We start from the raw sequence: 18,680 nt of genomic DNA, 5'->3' as shown, positions 1-18,680 counted from the left end.
TCCTTCCTCTGCACACGAACAAGCAGCTCTGGAAAGCTCTTAGACAGTGACAGGGACATCTCCGGTGTCCCAAGAGATCTTATTCCCAGATGCTGACTTCTTTAATGCCCCATGATGAGGATGGTTTTTATTTTTTCCTTTTCAACAGATTTTTTAAAAAAAAAATCTATGGACTTCTAAGGTGATGCTACAATGCTCTAGGAGCATGCCAGGGAAACCCACCCAGGATGAAGAGGATGGCAGCAATAAAGGGAGAGGAGTGCACACGTTTCTTCTGTAGGGGAGGACGACCACCCTCCCGCGGGTCCCTTCCCTTCCCAGCTGCAGGGCGCTTAGGGACAGCAGGGCCTGTGGAAAGACCACCGGCTGGGAGAGTTATTGCACAACCCGGAGGAGCAAGGAGAGGGCAGGCAGGCAGCTGCGGCTGCTAACATGGCTAACACTGAGTTAGGAGCACAAAGAAACTCTGCAACAGCCAAACCAGACCCCCTGTCAGCCTGGGGTCTGTGAGCACACACTTGCCACTGGGAAGTAAAAATAAACACCTTGATCAGATCAACTGTGGGATGAATGGGAGGCAGAATAGATTGGAAGAGGTTATAGCCAGGCTACTTCTCTTTTTAATTGGGGGTGAGGGGGGTGGGTAGGACTAGCAGGGCAGGGTCTGCCGTGGGGGGCCTTGTGCCCCTGGAGGTCCCTGGGCTTCCCTCCACAGGTAGAAGGCGCAGGTGCCTGCGGCTGGGTCCTCAAGGCTTCTGCAGCCACCCCTGTGGGCTAGAAAGCCGACACAAGGGAGAAACCAGAAACAAAACCTAGAATATACCACAGACCCCAACACCATGGTGGGGGGCTGGGGGGGGAACAGAGACGAATGAAGCCAAACTTTCACAATCTGTGTCCTTTTCACATGGAATGTACCAGGGTCCAGTGTCCTCGACTGCACATGACAGCCTGCCCCAGAGGCCTGGCCACACAGCACGTGCGGAGGCTGGAAGGCCACAAGGCAAGTAAGGCACTTCTTATACAAAGAGAAGGGGTGTCCGCTTGGGACAAGCACTCTCAGGGGTCGCCGAGCACAGGGTCAGCACGGAACACAGACATCCCAATGCTTTTCTGAGACCTCCAGAACAAGAGAGAGGGGACCGCAGGGGACGCAGAGGATGAGGGGCAGCCATTAAACTGTCCCCGGGGGGAGCAGAGTAAAGCGAGAGGGTTAGCCGGGGCCGGAGAGGGGTTCCACTGAAGTTTCACACGATCTGACAGTGACCCAGTTCCCAGGTCGTGCCCAGAGTGCCTTCTGAGGAGCAGGGCCGTGGGAAGGGGAGGCAGCAGGAGGAAAGACAGACCACTCTGCTGTCCTGCCTCCATCAGAGAACAGAGAGCGGCAACGACATTCGGGAACGAAGTCTGTTCACTTGGGTCTCCACAGTCCTCAGCAGGAGAGGAAAAACAGACCAGGAAGGCTGAAACCTGTGAAGGAAGTTCCCAAGCTGCATGGGGCCTGGCAAGCCACTGCAAATTTAAAAAGGCATCCAGGGAATAGAATTTTCTCTTGTGGAATCTCGGGAGGGGTATATGCTCTGCCTTTATCTCTCCCTCACCATTCAGAAAGAAAGTGAAAGGGTGTGGAGGAAGAAGGTCCCTAAAGGAAAACCCAGACGCAGGCTTTGCTGGAAGAACACCGAAGCCAGGCTTCAGGGGTTTCTAGGATCTGAGGATCCAGTCAAGAGCCACAGCTGCAAAGGGCCAGAGCACGAAGTCTAGTTTGGTTTCTGAAATGTAAGTGCTGCCTTGGGACAGAAGCACAAAAGGCTCTGGGCAACAATGTAGGTCTGGTAACCCAGACACACACACACGGTTGGAATGGAATAGAAAGGGGAGCAGCAGCTCCCCTTCTGGTTCTCCCTGCTCCCCCTTTGCTCTTGAACCTTCCCCTACCTTTAAAAAGGACACATGTAACTTATTAATAGTGCAGCTATCAGAGCCTGATGGTAAAAATAACTCTCCCACCACTGGACCTCAGCAGCCCCGGGTCCTCCCCGCCACCGCAGCCACTCTGCCCCACCATGGCCACCTGCTCGCCCTCCCTCCCCTGCCCTGCACCAGTGGCAGTCAGGGACATTTAGAGAGCAGTGGCTGCTGCTGAGGTAGATGAGCATCTGTCCCCAGCTCCTGCTGAGCTGGCTCTCACACTTGGAGCTGGGAGGCAGGGCCCTCACAGACAGCTTGACACTTTGGGAACTGGAGAGAGCATTTAAGACTGAAGACAACAGCAAAGTGGCCACATCAGGACAAGGCAGCACAACAAGCTCACAGGACGAAGTGGGGTTATTTTGGCCCCTGGCATCCTGCTTTGAGCCAGCCTGCCAAAGCCGGGGCTCCGCGTGGAGATAAACATGGCTGGGATGCCAGGGGGGGGTGACAGAGATCCCTACAATTATTCTCCTCCCCACCCCGCAATCGTTCCTGAGGCCTGGCTGGGGACACGCTAGCCTTACTCATGGTTTTGGGTGTTGACACGGCAGAAAAAACAATCCTTCTATTAACCTTCATCCCTGCACACACCCTATCCTTCAAGCAACAGAGCCTACGTTGGCCCCCGCCCCTGGGCTAGCAGTACCACCTCTGAATCACACCCACCCCAGCGCCAGAAGCTTGCAGGGCACTCAGGAGCCATGCAGCCTGCGGCAACACTCAGACCTACGGCCACGAGAAGGGAGGCTGACAGGCCTCGAGCTGCTTGCCCCACTCTGAGCTGGCGGCACACAGCGAAGCTGCTGAATTTTCACCAGGGCACACCTGAGGAAGCGGCCCCTTGCAGGGAGCAGCATGTGGCCCGGGACATGGCCAGGAGAGAACCAGGATGGGCGGGGAGCCTCATGGGACAGCTTTGGAGCTGCTGGGTGGACGCCCTTCCCTCACCAGGAAAGGTGGGGATTGTGAACAAAACCGCAGCCGGGGCAGGGGTATTTGGCCAAATGACTGAGGGGTCCTGGCTCAGGTTTGCTGGGGTGATACCGAGCCACCCTCCTAGCACTGTTCTGCTCTGCAGTCCAGAGAAGTGTCAGAGAAGAATGGGAGAGATACAGATCTCCAAAAAGGCTGTCCCGCTTCCTAAGGGTGATCAGAGGCCAAGGGCAATTCTTCCCATTTCTACAGCCTTAGTCTGGACAGAGAGAGGAGGCTCTACAGCCATGTTTGGGTACAAATTCCCTAGTCACTGGAAAATTAAATGTAACTTCTTCCCATGGAGAAGGGGAGCTGCCCTGATGAAGAGCCCCCCGCCCCTTCAGGGTAGTAACCCAAGGTCAGGCTTCCACTGTGAGGTCAGAAAGAGGATCGGCACCTCAAACGACACATTTCTATGCCCATCAAAACCTCCTCCCTGCACCTCAGCACAGAATTCAAGAGTTCTTAATCAGGACTAAGCCTAACCCCCTCTGGAAGTCCTCCCCAGGCCCTATATGGACTTGGAGGCCTTGTCTTTAGGTGGAGCAGAGGGAAGGAAGAAGGGAGGGAGAAAAGTGCCTCCCATTGGCACAGATGTCTGCTCATCTACCCTGCAGATCATTCAGAGTCAGTCCCACTTTTATACAGTCTAAAATGTTGCAGGTGCGCTCAAACATCACAGGATGACGGTGACCAGCCCACAGACACTCCACAGATGAGCCAGAGGGTGACCGGCTAGGCAAGCCTCCTCGTGGCACCAGGGGCCAATGCAGGGCTTGGTGTTCCTGCAGTGGGAGAGACGAAGTCAGGCAGCGAGGTCAGCCCTTCCCCTGGCCGCCTGGCTCTGGGCTTCGGGACTGGCATTTGCCAGGCCGCTCTGGTAACTGGGTTGGGCTGGGTTTTGAATGCTGGTGAACAGTTGAAAAAGCAGCTGGGGCTGCAGCCGAAGGCAGGCCAAGGGTGACCACTCCAGCATCTCCGCCACCTTTACCCTTCCAGAAGCGCTTTGTTCTTGCTCCAGCGCGTGGGGAGACTTGTCCTCCTTCAGCACCTCCCTGGCAGAGCAAGGGCCGGCTGGCCTGTGTCCAGGACTGGCCACACAGTTACCACCACCTTTCTGGGCCAGGTCGCCATGTCCACAGCCAAATGCCTTTGCATTTCCAAGTAGCAGGGGTGCAGCCGGGCCTCCAGATGGTACATGCAGAACTGGAATCATACATCTCAGTTAATCAGCACCTGGAGATGATGATCCAAGAAGGCTGGTCTCTCCTCTCCTTGTCCGAATACGCCCCCCCCAACCCCGGGCCTGTTAGCGGCTCTGGGCGGAGACTCCTGGGCACCAGGCTTCTGACTCTGACAGGTCCTGGACACTGATGCTGGGTGTCGGATGGCCGCAACTGCAATTTGAGCTCCCTCTCGTTGTAAAAATCAGACACAGAAAAATTGCACAATATGGTGAAAAGTCAAAGCAGCCATGAAGGAAGAGAAAGAGGAGGCAAGCCAAGAGAGAACCGTGAGAGCCTGGGCTTCTAGAAAACCCAACACAGCACAGAGGTGAGGACATGAGGTGGCTTGAGGGAGAGAAAGAAGAAGAGTTTTGGTTTTATTGAGAATGGTTTATGGAAGAGTAAGAAGAGAAAGCCAAGAAATACAAAAGAGGAAAAGCCCCATTTGGAGACAGGTTCCCGCTGCTGGGGAGGCAGCATCAAAAGCAGAAGGGGGAAGGCAGTGGTGGGGGCAGGACTCCCCACCTCCCTGCTGGGCCCCCATGAGAGGATCCCTGTTCCAGCACTTTGGCCTCAAGGAGACTTGAGTTTCTTAGTCCGTGGGGAGGTGCCATTCTCTGCCTTCACTACTCCGTTTTCATGGTAACCTAGGACGTGAAGGGAAACAGAGAGACAAACATGGTGTTTCTGTGGGACTGGCGCAGCACACACGGGCTGGGCGGATGCCCTCCCAGGGAGGGGTAATGGGGAGGAGGCAGCAGAGGCTGCAGGGACAGACATTACTCAGAAGCCCAATGCTCCTCTGGCAGAAAAAACTCTGCCATCTTTTTATTGTTGTCGAAAACCCCTCCCGGTGCCTGCTCCGAGTCCATGCAGCTGCAGCCTCCTGCCCCACATCCCCTCCCAGCCCGGCTGGACTCAGCACACCCAGCCGTGCACGTGTCTGCTCCAAACACACGGGGGCCCCTGCCTAGCAGGCCACACCTGGAGAGAGGCAGGTGAGTCAGAGAACAGAGCCTGGTGCAGACAGGCCCCCAGGCTGGACAGAAAAGGCAGGGCTGGCCATGGCCTGGGACCTGGGGCAAACGGTTACTGGAATGTGGTTGGGGCCACAAGAGAAGAGGGCATCCCACCCCTGCTGTTCACCAAGCATCATGTCCCCGGAGTCACTCCTGAAGATGGAAGAGGAGCCTGCAGCCTGGGAGGCAGGCACATGGTGCCATGTGGAACCAGAGGGCAGGTGAGGACAGGGCCGCACTGGCAGCCCGCGGCAGACCTTGGCTGGCGTTCAGAAGCCACTTCGAGGACACGCTTGCCGCCAGAGCTCCCCACCCAGCTGCCGCCCCGCCCCACCATGGCCAGGAGGGCTCCCTGCCTCGTCAGGGCCAGCCTCACCCACAACGCGTCCCTGGCCCTTGCCCAGCCACGTGCCGGTCAGGCCCCGGCAGGAGCCCAGGAGCCCAGGAGCCAGGGCCCCAGGGAGGCTGGAGGAGTGGCAGGACTGGTTGGGGGAGAGCCTGAGGGCCCCGGCTCCTCCCTGTGCATCCCAGACAGACTTCGCTGCTCCCAGCCTGGGGGGGGGGGGGGCTGGCACTCACCAGATTCCCTCTTGATGAGCCTGGCTGGCAGTCTGGGGGCAGCTGGGCCTCTCCGCTTGGCGCTCTGCTCGTTCCAGTACTCCCGCCAGTGCCGTAGCTGGGAGTGGATGAACCGCCACATGAGCCAGGCCTGGGCGGCGCACACCAGCAGCAGCACGCACAGCCTGTGGGGGGAGTGAGGGCCGGCTCAGGGGTGCGGGCCCCGGCGGGGGTGGGGGTGCAGACAGGGAGACACGGTAGGTCAGGAGCCCCGCAGCCCCCCAGGGGCACCCTCAGCGCCAGCCCCCGGGAGAGTGCTGTGTCCACGCTGGCTTCCCCTCTAGCATACTGCAGGGGTGCTGACAGAGGGACAGGGGTGAGGGAGACCGAGAAAGAGGAGGTGACAGACACTCGTCCGGCTCCCTAGTCACATGGCCTCCCATGGCCTTTTCTGACCAGAATGGGACTCCTTTCAGCTCCACAGATGTAGTGAAAGAACTCAAATAAACTGAATTAGGATATAGCAAAATAATTCTAGGAGACTGGCTTCTCATCTCGCATGCCACTTGAAAGCTGAGCAACACCGGACAAATCATACCCCCTCCCGGGCCCTATGGTCACGAGGAAGCAAAATGGCTTCCTCCCTGCCTTCCTGCCACTACGGAAGGCCACTGGCCAACCTGCCAAGCACACCACCGTACAGAGTCCAAGTGCGGTTTTAACAACCAGCCGAGGGGTTTTAACAACCCCTTCGTCAGTTTAACAGCCCCTGCGTGGGGGCACGATGCGAGTCCTGTGCCCCCACAAAGCCCTGGACAAGGGTGAGGGGAGTCCTGCTTGGGGATCCTGACTGCAGTCCCAGCAGGCCAGGCTGGCTGTGAAGACGGTCTTGCCGGAAGCAGAAGGCTGGGGTTCTCCTTTCAGGCCTGCTGTCTAGAGAGCTCCTTCAAAACATTAATGTGTGGGAGACTCGGGGATCTGTTGCCCCCAACCTTCCAAAGTTGTGCCAAGTTCAGGGGGCTCCGGGCAGGGCTTGGGGAGCCTTGATTTCCCTCCTTGGACTTTTTCCCAACTCACCTGCAAAGTAAGGTGTTGAAGTTCCCTTTCTCTGGGTCAAAGGCCTGGTTTTCCATGCGAGCAAGTCCAAAGCCAATGGCCAGCACAGCGAGTGTGAGGATGAAGAGGCGGGTGACCCCAAATACAGCAGCCCAGGCATTAAACCTGCTCGTGGAGGCAGAAAAGGGATGTCAGCCTTTAGGGCCCATGAGGGAATTGTCACCCACTTCTCCGGAAGCAACCCCTCATGGGAAGAGCGTGCAAGGGCAACCGTGGGGTGTCTGAAGGAGGAGAGAGCTAGAACAAGAGGCTGCGAACACCAGCCTCCGGACACCACCTGCAGGGAAGGGACAGTTCACACCGCGCAGGAGCCTCTCACAGGCGGCCCCTGCCCACAGCCCCTCCGAATCAGCCAGCCGCCCCCACGCCACCTACAGCTTCTCGTTGTTCTCGTCTGCGAAGTAGAAGAGTCGAGCCATGTGGAAGAGGAACTCGGTGCAATACTGCAGCAGCAGCAAGATGAGGCCCAGGCGGCTCAGGCTGGGAGGAAAGGACAAGCGTCGCAGTCCACCCGGGGTGCCATGGAGAGCCGAGGCCAGGGCCCCGCACCCCAGGCTCTGCGCGCCACACCTCCTCTCCCTGGCCAGCGGGGGAAGGGGCCCCCTCAGCCTAGAGGACTCAGTTCTGCACCCGTGCCTTTAAGAGAAGACTGAATCCCCCAGCCATCCGGCCGGCCTGTCTGGGTCCAGCGCCCCTCCCCGCTCCCACAGTGAACCTGGCTTCCGCTCTCACAGCACCTGTCCCTTTGCATGCTTCGCCTGGCCTGGGCCAAGCACACAAAAGGTGCTCAGAACAAGGGGCCGAGCTTTGCGGGTAGAAATACATGGGATTCCCACCGTCTGGTGTCTTGTCATCCAAGTCTTCGCGGCTAAGAGGTACACGGAGAAGCAAAACTCAACACAAAAGTACGTGTGAGTTGAACCAACCTCTGAAAACACTGGCACCACCCACTCAGACATCCCCTCTGCTCAATTCCAGGCACAGGGTCGCTACGGACCTTCTTAGGCAGTTTGCTACAGAGGGTCAACGGCAGTTCAAAGAAATGCAGAGGGGCTGCAAAGTGAAACTGCAGATCGTGCTGAACATGTCGGGCTTTGGAAAGCTGGCAAGATGATGGGAGAGCAGTGCTAACTACGGATCCTGCCGCTTCCACCCAACGAGACCAAGGCAGGGCCAGATGGATGGGGAAGGTCATGGGTTCCTGAGGATGCTTGGGGAATGACGTGAAAACCAGCCCATGTCTTCACATGACCTGGAGAGTCCAACATGATCTTGCCCATGACCTCATCTCAAATCTCATTTTCTGCACTCCAGCCACAGCGGGCTTTCCGCCCACTCCCATCTCAGGGCCTCTGTGCCTGTGGTTTCTCTGCCTGCACCGCTGTCTCCCCCAGATCTTCATGTGCCCAAGTCTTGTCATTCCTGCCTCAACCTGAGTCATCTCCTCAGTCACCTTCCCTCCCCACAACAAAGGTGCCAGGAGACAAGTCGCTCTCTCTCAGTGCCCAGCTTCATTATTCTTTTCATCACACTTAGCAACTCTGTTTGCTCAGGAAACTCTGTTTGCTTTCTTCTTTCTTTCCTTCCTTCCTTTTTCGAGAGGAATGGAGTAGGGGCAGAGGAAGAGAGAATCCCAAACAGGCTCCACACTGAGCACAGAGTCCAGTGTGTGGGGCTCAATCTTATGACCTTGAGATCATACCCTGAGCTGATATCGCCACCTGTTAGAATGGACACCTCAGGAGAGTAGGGCCTTGGTCTGCCCTCACCCAGATGTGACAGCAGCTTCTCAGGCAGCCTGGCCTAAGGGAGGAGCTCAGGTATGTGCTCAGTGAGTGAAGGCCTCTAAAAGTCAAGCTCTTCACCAAAACAAGGCCCTGCAGCAGTCGCCATTTCAACGGTGTGTCTTTCTGGGGCAATCCTGTGTCAAGGGTCTCTCCTTTCCCCCACACTCCTGAGAACCAGAACAAGGATGGAGAAGGAAAATTATGGTCCTCACGTGGGCAGAGAGGCGGCTGTGCCAGCATCACTGGGAATGGAATGGGCCTATTTTGGAGGATCTGCTGCTCCCTGCCCTCTCGGTTCTATTCTGATTCCAAAACAAGAATCACAGAACCCTGCCCGAATGGGGTCAGATACATGTCCGTCTCCTTCTCTGGGACATGCCAGGTGTGAGAAATACAGACCCTAGAGCATCTTCCGTCTTTGGGATGAACCTCGATGGTACAACAGGGACCCCACAGCAGGACACTCTCTACCTGGTCCTCCCCGCACATTCTCACCCAGGTCTCTGCCACACAAGGGCAGAGCTGATTCCCCACCCCCTGTACAGCCTTTGCTCCCCAAAGACCCAGCCAGGGGTTGATGCCGTATCAGCCATCAGAGATAAGAGACCACAGCCAAGAGCTGCCTTCCTCCTGACTCCACCACCCCCTGGGCAGTCACTCTCGTAGGATGCCAGCCGAGAGGGCCTGGGAGATGAGGGGCGCAGGGGCCTCCGGGGAGCCTAGCAAAAAGTTATCCATTGCGAACCCTCACAATGTCAGTCCAGAGAAAGTACAGGGTGTTCTCCTATGCTGCACAGATAAAGCTCAAGAAAATTCCAAGTTAGCAGTGACACATCCTACTCTTGACAGGATTCTTTTTGTAAGAGACGCTCAAGGCCAAACGCTATGGCAGCTCCTCCGACTTCAAAGCCATGGTTCAAGTGCCAACATCCCTTGAAGCCTCTGCTGCTCTGGGTCGGGAGGAGTCAGTCATTTTTCTGGGTTCCCACGGCAGAGGCCATGTACCATAGCCCCACGCTGGTCACACTGAGCTTTCCTGACCTGTGTCTACAACGGTATCTCCCGCTGGGCTAAGCATGAACCACTCAAGATAAAGCGATCACCCCCTTCGTGTTCCCAGGTCTGGCACGGTGCCTGGCAAACAGAAGGTGTCTAATAAAGGCCTCCTCACTGAATGTCTGTGTGGAGAGCTGCTCGGAAGTAAAAGGGCATGGCAATGTGACCAGCCCTGGGGTCTCACTCACTTTAAGAGGTATGCTCCGGCTATGTGGACCAGGTACAGACAAATGTACTGGAGCTGGCGGGGGATTTCCTCCTGCAAACAAGAGAAACCAGCAGTAAGCATGCTCCTTCCCTAACGGAAGATGCAGGAATGGAGGGGAGGTGCAGAGGGACGATGGTGGCCCCGGGTGCTCTGCTCCAGCCAATCCCAGATCACGCCAGAGGCCCGTGCCCCACGCTGCTAGGCACCAGATTCCAGTCCATGAGGCGGGACTGGGTTGAGAAAGAAGAGACAGGGACAGGGGAAACAGGGCTTTTGGAAGTAATTCAGAGGGAGGCTATTAAAAAAAAAAAGACCGAGAGAGGCAAAAACCTCTGATCCACCATCCAGAAGACAAGAGGCAGACCTCCCGCAAAGCCACATGTCTAGGTGGGAGGCAGGAGACCCGCTGGAGGCCTGCTCTCAGGGAGAGCCTGATGGAGACTTCGCTGGCTCAGCATCCTCTTCAACCCGCCAACACAGCCCTGCCCCCTTACCCCCCAGCTCTGGGCTTCTAGAGGAAGGTGCGGCAGCTTACCCACTGGGAAGCTGGGGTGTGGAGGACATGGGGCTTCCCAGATGGGGAGTACTCACCTTCCGTACCTTCTGGAAGTACAGCTCCGGAAGTGCGTGCAGCCAGTAAGCCAGCTGACACAGGTAGAAGAACTTCACCTGGAAGCTGGAGACAAGGGAACGCGTCACCCGGAAGGGCCAAGCACAGAGGGAGGTGGGAGGGCAGGACTGTGGGAGGAGCTGGTCCAGGAGCCAGAGGCATGCCCCAAGCCCAGGGACCCTGCTCCACAGACCAGAGCACTCCAGGAACGCAGCCCACGGAGGAAACCAAACATGGTGAAGAGAAAACAGAGGAGGGTCCCCTGGCTCGGAGAAGGGAAGGCTGAGCACGGACAGTGAAGATGGGGCACCGGTATACTGAAGGGTGAGCTGAGGTAAGTGGCAAAGGTGGCGTCTCTGCTGTAAGCCCCCTGTTCTGTTGGAAGGGTCTCAGGAAAGGCACAGAGGGTTTCCTGCAGGAGGAAGACCCTCCTGGTGTCTCAGCAGCACAGAGCAGGAGAGGAAGGGGGGCTGCCTCGTGAGGAGCACCAGCCTCATAAGGGTGGGAGGAAGGTGCACTATGAGGGGGTGCAGATCATCGAGAAGGTATGGGGCCAGAGAACTTTACGGAGACGCCCTGCTTCCATGATCGTGCTCTGACAGTGTGGACGCCTGCTGCGGACTGAATGTGTGTGTCCCTCAGAATTCACAGGTTGAAATCCGACTCTTTGTGTGATGCTATCTGGAGGTGGGGCCTTGGGGAGGTGACCTGAGTCATGAGGGCGGGGACCTCTTTCATGGGATCTGGGCCTTTGTTAAAGAGAACCCAGATAGCTCCTGGGCTTTGCCATGTGAGGACACAAGCAGAAGACAGCCCACTATGAACCCAGAAGCAGACCCTCCCCAGACCCCAAATCTGCCGGCACCCTGATCGTGGGCTTTTCGGGCTCTGGAACTGTGAGCAACATGTCTCTTTTGTATAATTTCTAAGCCACCAGCCTCTGGCATTCCGGGACAGCAGGCGGAGTGAAGACGTCACCTCTGTGATGGGGCTAGTGCGGGACAAGTTATTTTGGGAGTCTCCAGTCAAGCGCACTAGGAGGAAGCAGTTCGCAGACAGGACTGCCGTCTGCAACACGGCGCCCGAAGAGGCTCGGGGCGTGAGCGGCTCCTCGTGCCAGCTGGCCTGCGGTTTTCTGGCCACAGGCTGGGATGAGGAAGCCAGGGACCAGCTTGCTTCTCCTTGGAGACGCAGTCATGGGAATACTCACGGGAGGTACACGTGCGGGTAGTCTTCCCAGAGGCTTCTCGGGTTTGTTAAATATCCTTCCTGCAGTGGGCAAGGAGAGACGGCCTTTAGAGAGGGGGAGAGGAGAACCGCTGGGGCCCTGGGCAAGGCCAGGGGAAGAGGTCAAGGGCGCACCCCATCCCCAGCTGCCAGAAAGAGGAAGGGACAGGAAACATGAAAATGAAGGATCTCTCTGCACGGGACACACCCGGCCCTCAGCCGGCTTCCTTATTGTGAAAGAGCCATGATACCGTACGAAGAGCCCTAGTCTGGGGTCTGAAGACTGTCTGCATGTGGGCCTGGCACTGTTAGTCTCCCAACCTTCAGTTGGCTCATCTAAAATGAGGATAAAAATACCCTCGCAGAGTTATTGTTAGAAATAAATGTGATAGCTTATGTTTATGTGTCTAGCATGATGCCTGGCATGAAGGCACTCAGGAAATGCTTGTAGAATGAATAAGCAAGTGGACTGTAGAATCACCATCCACTAGAAAAACGAAAAGCCTACATTGGCCTTTCGCATCACTATGAATAAAAAGAATGCGGGACCCCACAGGCCTCGTAAGTGTGACACCTACCACACTTCGTCATTGTCACGAGAGGTCTCCATCACTCCACAAGTTCCTTCATGCCAGGGCCTCATCACACCCTTCTCTATACCTCCAGCACCTAGCCCAGGGCCTATTATAGAGTAAGGGAGGTAACCTAAAAGCCCTCCCATCATGAAACATCTAGAAATGCTGGATGCAAGCTAACAATTATTCTCTTACATGCAGAGGGTTTTCCCAGAAAGGGATTCCAAAGGGACAGGAGGCTAAAAGCCAGAACAGTGGGGTGAGGCTGGAACAGCTCAGAAGGTACTAATCTTGGTGTCAGGGTGTTCGTGCCCACGTGGGAACAGAAGATGGGCCTCCAGAGGTGGAATCCAAGAGCCTTATATAACATCAGGACCCCTGAAGGGCTGCAAAAGATGGTTAGACTAGAGTTTGCAGAAGCTTGGGTTAGACTAGGGAAAGGGTGGACTATGGTCTGACAACCAATAAAGAGAGATAAAGATTTCTGCTCATCCTGGGCTCAGGATGAAAAGCACAATATATTATCCCTTGAAAATAAGAAAATAAATATCCCTTGTAACCTCGGGTTCACTTTCACATGGCTTTGGAGTTCAAACTCATACTCCTTGTACGGTCCAAGAACTACCAAGCTTAGGAATTAGTATTATTAATAGTGTGGGCCAGTGATACCACTGGGGCGTACTCTCATCCAAGGATATATAGGATTCTCACACATAAAACCTTGCCAAAGATGAGTTTGTAATCCAAAATTACAAAACACAAGAGGAGCCACTCCACTGTGACGAGAGTCAGCTGACATTACAAGAATTCGATAAAAACCTGTTGGTTGAATGAATGAATCAATGATGAATGCTTTAGGCAATGTTTCTCTTCTGAGCGAAGAACAAGGCTCTTATCTGTCCCTCAGAGAAAGGGCAGTACAACCCCACTTCAGAAACAGGGAAGTGAAGGGAAAGACAGGAAGTAGCTCCCAAAAGGAGATGCTTTTTCAGCAGTGTTGGTGAAATCTAAGCTGGGCCACCAACCTCAACTGAGGTACAAGAACCTCCAGACAGCTTCCTCAGGATGTCAGCCACTGAGCTGGTGGCTTTGAGGAGGAGACAGACTCAAATGTCACACTGAGACTCAGGTCAGGGGTGTTAGCAGGGCTCTGGAGAAGGAAGAAGCCAACAGGGGTCGGGGACAACACTCAACTTCCTGCCCAGTGATCCTCAGCTGGATTTCCAAGGGAGGGCTGACCCAGCCACCCTCAAGTCACTAAATGGCCTTGGATGTTTTGGATGTGGTCCCCAGCCCCCATACCACAACCTGGGGTCCCATTAGCACCGTGACCAAACTGATAGGTCCAGTCAGGTCCATGGACCAGTGTGGGCATGATAACTCCAAGCTGAAGGAAAAGGTCTTGCCCCAGCCTCTCATGGCTTCATTTCCAGTCCTTTCTCCTTACTCCTGCCTTTCTCCCTTGGTCACATACACACTAAGGAAGAGAAGGAAGGCTCTGGGGCCTCTGGAGGGTAACAGGAGCACTCTCCTACAGTTCTGCTCTCAGGCTCTGCCTGCCCTCTTCGCTGCTCAGGGGGACCCAGGTACACAGCAATGTAGATGGTCTTCCACTCTCTACTTCATTCCAGGGAAAGCTCTGGTGAGAATATCCCTTCTTAGAGGAAGCAGCGATGTACTTAATTAAGGAGGAAAATGGTCCATCTGGGACTGAGGTGGGAGGGACACTTCTGCCCAAAAAGACTGGCCAAGAGAAGCAGCCCTCAGAGAAACCTAAAGCCCAGATGACCTAGTGATTTTAAACAGGAACCCTCCTCCGCTTGGCCCCTTTTCTTAGGAGACAAAGAGGTCAGAAGTTTGAAGCCAACAAGCAAAGAAACTCCCCAGAAAAATGCTGCCTGTTTGTGAATGTCTAGTCCGCAGGGAGTGCAGGGAGGGAGTGCAGGGAGGAGGGCGGAGGAGTCAGAGGAAAATGACTCACAGCTCTGAGAACAGCCTTTTCCAGACCTCAGGCCAGGCAGCTGCCTGAAGGCGGCCAGGGGCTGGGGTGTTCCCTGAGCTCCGGAGGCGGAGAACCGGAGATCCCAGGGGGCTGAATGTGGCAACCCTGCCCCAACCCTGGTCCCTGACAGGCATGGGCAGGGAGGCTGGGGGAGCTCCTGAAGTCCTTCGTTCTCTCCTTACCCTAGGAGCTAAGGGAGGTACAAGCAAACTGGAACAATCTCTCCCTTTGCCCCCGCAGCCTTCCTTTTTGGTGAAAGGATAAAGAGAACCACAAAAACAGCAGAACCCAGTCATAACACAGCCGGCTACTACCTAGACTCAGACATACCAACATCACTTGTCCTTCAAGAACAATCATGTACTCGAGTTCTGCTCTAAGGGGCCAGCCCTGTAATAGGAACCAATCCAGAGGGAAGGGCCTTCCCTCTACCAGGCTCTCATGGGGCACCAGCCTTCAGGTTTTAAGATACGAAGGGAGACCTCCCGAGGAAGTTGGGCAGGGAGACCAGACGCCTGCCCCCTCACCGGCTTCCCTGAGGAGAACGTGGATGTCTTGTTTTGTCTTCTAATAATCAGGAGTCAGCAGCTCAAAGGTAAACGAAAAGGAAGGAGACTGACCTTCTCCCACATTATTGGTTGGTCCAGCCAGGCTCTCATCACTCTGCTGGTATAAATGCAGACAGAAATGTCTAGATCAAACACCCCCCCCCCCAAAACCCAGTTATTTTGGGGGGAAGGTTCTGGGGCAAATGTTCACTTTTTCTTAAAAAAAAAAAAAAAAAAAAAAAAAAACCTTTATGTATTGCTCATCTTTTTAAATAGAGGATCATCTACAAGTTTATAAAAAGTGACTCATGATCTGACAAACCATCGGGGCCAGAGCAAGAAGACGTGCCTGCAGTTTACTCCCCCCCCCACAAGCACGGCTTTGAGCACTCAGTACCTGCCAGGCTCTGCACTCGAGACACTGTGGTGGGCACAGACTGGTCACAAGCAGCTTTAGGGCTCGGGGGACAGACAGACGGATAGCAGAGCACACACATGAACGAGAAAAATACCCCAGCACTGGCTGGGGTGTGCACAGCACACGCTGGGAGGCAGGGTTCCGCAGGAGGGGACTCTGAGGTGGAAACTTAGTTGGGAGGGAGTTGGCCATGGTCTCAGGGCATGGTGCATTTGGGTAGAGTAACCACCCATGCAGAGCCAGAGGGCCAGCAGAGGTGGGAGAGCAGAGGTAAGAAGAGGGGGACCCAGATCACAGACTCAGGAAGAAAACAACTTTGCTGCAAGTGGGACAGCGGCTCTGACACAGGGTGTGGGATTGCATGTGTGTTCCAAAAAGACCTGTCGGCTGAGCAGAAAACGGATTTGGGTGGCAGGCTACTGGTGCAGAAACAGCCCCCTTCTAGAAGGGCAACGGTCAGTGGGCCAGGCAAGAGAGGATGGTGGCTCGGACTGCAAACCGGGATTCCCAGCCTCGGCACCCTTGACACCTGAGGCCAGACAATTCTCAGTCGTGGGGGCTGGCCTGTGCATGGCAGAACATTCAGTGGTGTCCCAGGCTTCCCGCCACCGCTGCCAGCAGCATCCTGCCAGTGTCCCCAGGGGTGCAAATCTCCCCTGTGGACCTCGGGCCTGGGCAGAAAGTGGGCGCGATGGAAACCTGACGTGCTCATGGGTGGAAGCGGAGGGGAGGACCTGCTGATGAACAGAATGTGGGTGGGGAAAGAAAGTATCAAAAAAGACTTCATCCTCACTAAGCAAGAACATTTAAAGAACACTAGCTATGTCTCACTCCTCTTACAAAACTACCCTCTCTCTTCTTCCTCAAGCAGTCTCACTCCCCACTGGACAGTACAGATGGAATTAGCTGCGGACCAGGGGCCACCCAGTGCTGTTAGGAGCTGGGGTCATTGGAGCTTTCCAGGGTCCCCTGGGTCTCCACTTCCTATGGAAGATGGTGAGTGGGGACTTGGCTTTCCCCATGATAAAAGCCTATCACGAGCTCTACCATATAAACTGCTGCACACTCCCAGACTACAGAGCTCATCGTTTTCAAGCCCTTGAAGGACTGAGAGAAGAAAAGACAGAGCAGTTGAGCAGTGAACATTCTGGAAGGGGTGTTAAGTAGCATGGTTTTTGGCCTCTAGAACCTGGTCTGAATTCTTCCCAGCTTGGGCAGAATGTCTGGGGGTGAGGAAGCTGTCTACTTAGGGAAAAGTGACCCAGAGATGAGGCAAGGCTTCCTCTATTACCCAGACCCGAGGGGGCCAGGACGTGCACTGTGCAATGTAGGGGGTGCTCCACACACAGGCCATACTGTAGGTCTTCCCCCGGGGACTGTTCAACAGGGCATTCCCTCTTGGCGCATAGAAGCTTTCGGTCCTGGCATTTAGAACTCCTAATGTTCTGGCTAGGAAGATTGTTCCATGATTAGATGATAACAGAAACACAAGCAAGATACGAAAGGGCATGCTGACTCCCGCTTTCAGACTAGGAATTCAGCGTTCGGATCTGGATGCGGAGTTCTTAGGATGTTACGATGAAAGCTCATCGTGGTCACTGAAGGAAGAGGAAGCAGGTGAGAGTTCAGTGGAAGATAGGGAAGGGAACTTCTAAAAGATCACAGGGTTGCTGAATTTTCCAAGCCCCAGGTCTGCATTTCTCATAGGATAAATCTAGCTCTTGGGAAAGAGACCAAGTTCCAAACAGGAGGTGCTCCAAGTGTGTGTGTGTGTGTGTGTGTGTGGTGCGGGGTTGGGGGTGCTGCTCGGTCATGCACCACAGGCCAGGTCTTGTTACGGTGAACCCCAAAGGGCTGTGCACATTCCTTGCTACGAAGGAAATCTGCCGTATCAAAGGCTGCTCGAAAGAAGAGTCCTATTGTGTAGAAAGGAGAAGTAGATGAGTTGTCTGGTGGTCCAGGCATTTGTGGGAAGGGCACAGGTTTTGATGTGTGGATGGGGGGAGGCTGGCCTTGCCTACGGCGGGGGCCAATGCAGGAAAATGGAAAGTGTGCTGGACCTGGAACCAGATTCCTAAGTCCAAGTCTGGTCCTTGCTGCTTCCAAACCACATGACCACGGGGGAAACGGCAAAATTTGATCCTGGAGGTCTTCAATCCATTAACACGGGAACCAGAGTGAACACAAGGCTCCTCTCACTGGACAGCACTGGTGGGAGGGCCCAAATGACGCGGTTATGGAAGTGCATGGTGTCATTCTTGCACCATCCCGTAATAACGAAAACACGTGCTTGTTTTCGGACAAGAGGGCTCTACCTTTATGGAAGAGCGGCCACACCACTTGGCCCCTCTCGTACCAGGAGTATGCAAAAATAGCTTCAGTTCCAAGACACGCTCCAAGTTTTTACAAACTGCTCCTGCCTCCCGCCCACCCCCCGCTCAGCCCCGCACAGTGATCTGATTAGCAATCCGAGAATCCAAGAAGAGACGAGCCGCCGTCAGCCCAGGCCCCAGTCCCCAGGGCCACTCACCGTCACCACCACGTAGAAGCACCATACCACCGAGCTGAGATGAAAGATGACCAGCTGCCCAGATTCGTTGAACTTGCTGTGTTTGACCTTGGAGAGGTGAAGCCGTTTGCTGATTTTCTAAGGAATAAAGAGAAGCCTGCATGTTAATGTATGCAGGTGGATGGCTAAAAGGCAGGCTTTGATCTCCCATTTCCCACCCATGAAAGGGCAGCAGTCAGGAGCTGGGGGTGACCCGGGCTCATACGTGTAAGCCTGCTGTGTGCATGGAGCGCTCAAGTTCAAGGCACGTATTTTGAGAAAGTGGCAAGATGGAGGTCTTCAGCCCAGATGTGAAGAAAACATCCCCCAGTCAGGCTATAGGACAGACCCATGAGGGTGCCGTCCTGCCATTTCAGGTGTGTGATGCCCTCCCGTCGTAAGTGCTACCGTCCCACACACGAAGGAGGTTGTGAATGGGGATGGGACCCACAGTGTGTGGGGAGGGACGTCCAGGCAACAGGACCAATCAGGGCATGCGAATTAGGAGGCAGAGGGGCCAGGAGCTGCAGCCTCCTCCGGGGTGAGGCCTCACCACACATGGCATCTCCCCAGCTTCTGACATTAGGGCCCACACGCATCACTCACGTCTAGAATATACTCCTGAACCACGGCATGCAGGATGATGGTGATGAAGATGTAGAACAAGATGGTGACCAGGTCCTTGGGCCCATAGTGGTAGAGCACAGTCTCACTGTCTGTGGAGGTAAAGGCCACATCAGCACCCTGTGCTGAAGAAGTGCTGTGGGACCCCAAACTGGAGACCTCTGAAGCCCAATGTGCCAATGCTGTACCCTTAGACGCAGAAAGTTTCC

The 18,680-nt window shown here is 55.1% G+C and overlaps 1 protein-coding gene across 1 annotated transcript in view; it reads right to left on the bottom strand.

Moving 5' to 3' along the window:
• Positions 1 to 634: 634 nt before the first annotated feature.
• Positions 635 to 18,680, bottom strand: part of TRAM2 (translocation associated membrane protein 2) — an 82,590-nt gene continuing 64,544 nt past the window's right edge. Inside the window, exons 3-11 of the mRNA XM_047733023.1 lie at positions 18,454 to 18,563; positions 17,830 to 17,946; positions 11,740 to 11,798; positions 10,511 to 10,595; positions 9,900 to 9,970; positions 7,244 to 7,348; positions 6,830 to 6,973; positions 5,774 to 5,937; positions 635 to 4,822 (exon numbers count right to left, since the gene is read on the bottom strand). Of these exons, the coding sequence (XP_047588979.1) occupies positions 4,749 to 4,822; positions 5,774 to 5,937; positions 6,830 to 6,973; positions 7,244 to 7,348; positions 9,900 to 9,970; positions 10,511 to 10,595; positions 11,740 to 11,798; positions 17,830 to 17,946; positions 18,454 to 18,563 (929 nt within the window). The 3' untranslated portion in view covers positions 635 to 4,748. The remainder of the gene's footprint in view (positions 4,823 to 5,773; positions 5,938 to 6,829; positions 6,974 to 7,243; positions 7,349 to 9,899; positions 9,971 to 10,510; positions 10,596 to 11,739; positions 11,799 to 17,829; positions 17,947 to 18,453; positions 18,564 to 18,680) is intronic.

The sequence above is a fragment of the Lutra lutra genome, chromosome 6, assembly GCF_902655055.1.
Source record: "Lutra lutra chromosome 6, mLutLut1.2, whole genome shotgun sequence".
Classification (NCBI taxonomy): domain Eukaryota; kingdom Metazoa; phylum Chordata; class Mammalia; order Carnivora; family Mustelidae; genus Lutra; species Lutra lutra.
This window is presented reverse-complemented; position numbering and strand designations above follow the sequence as displayed.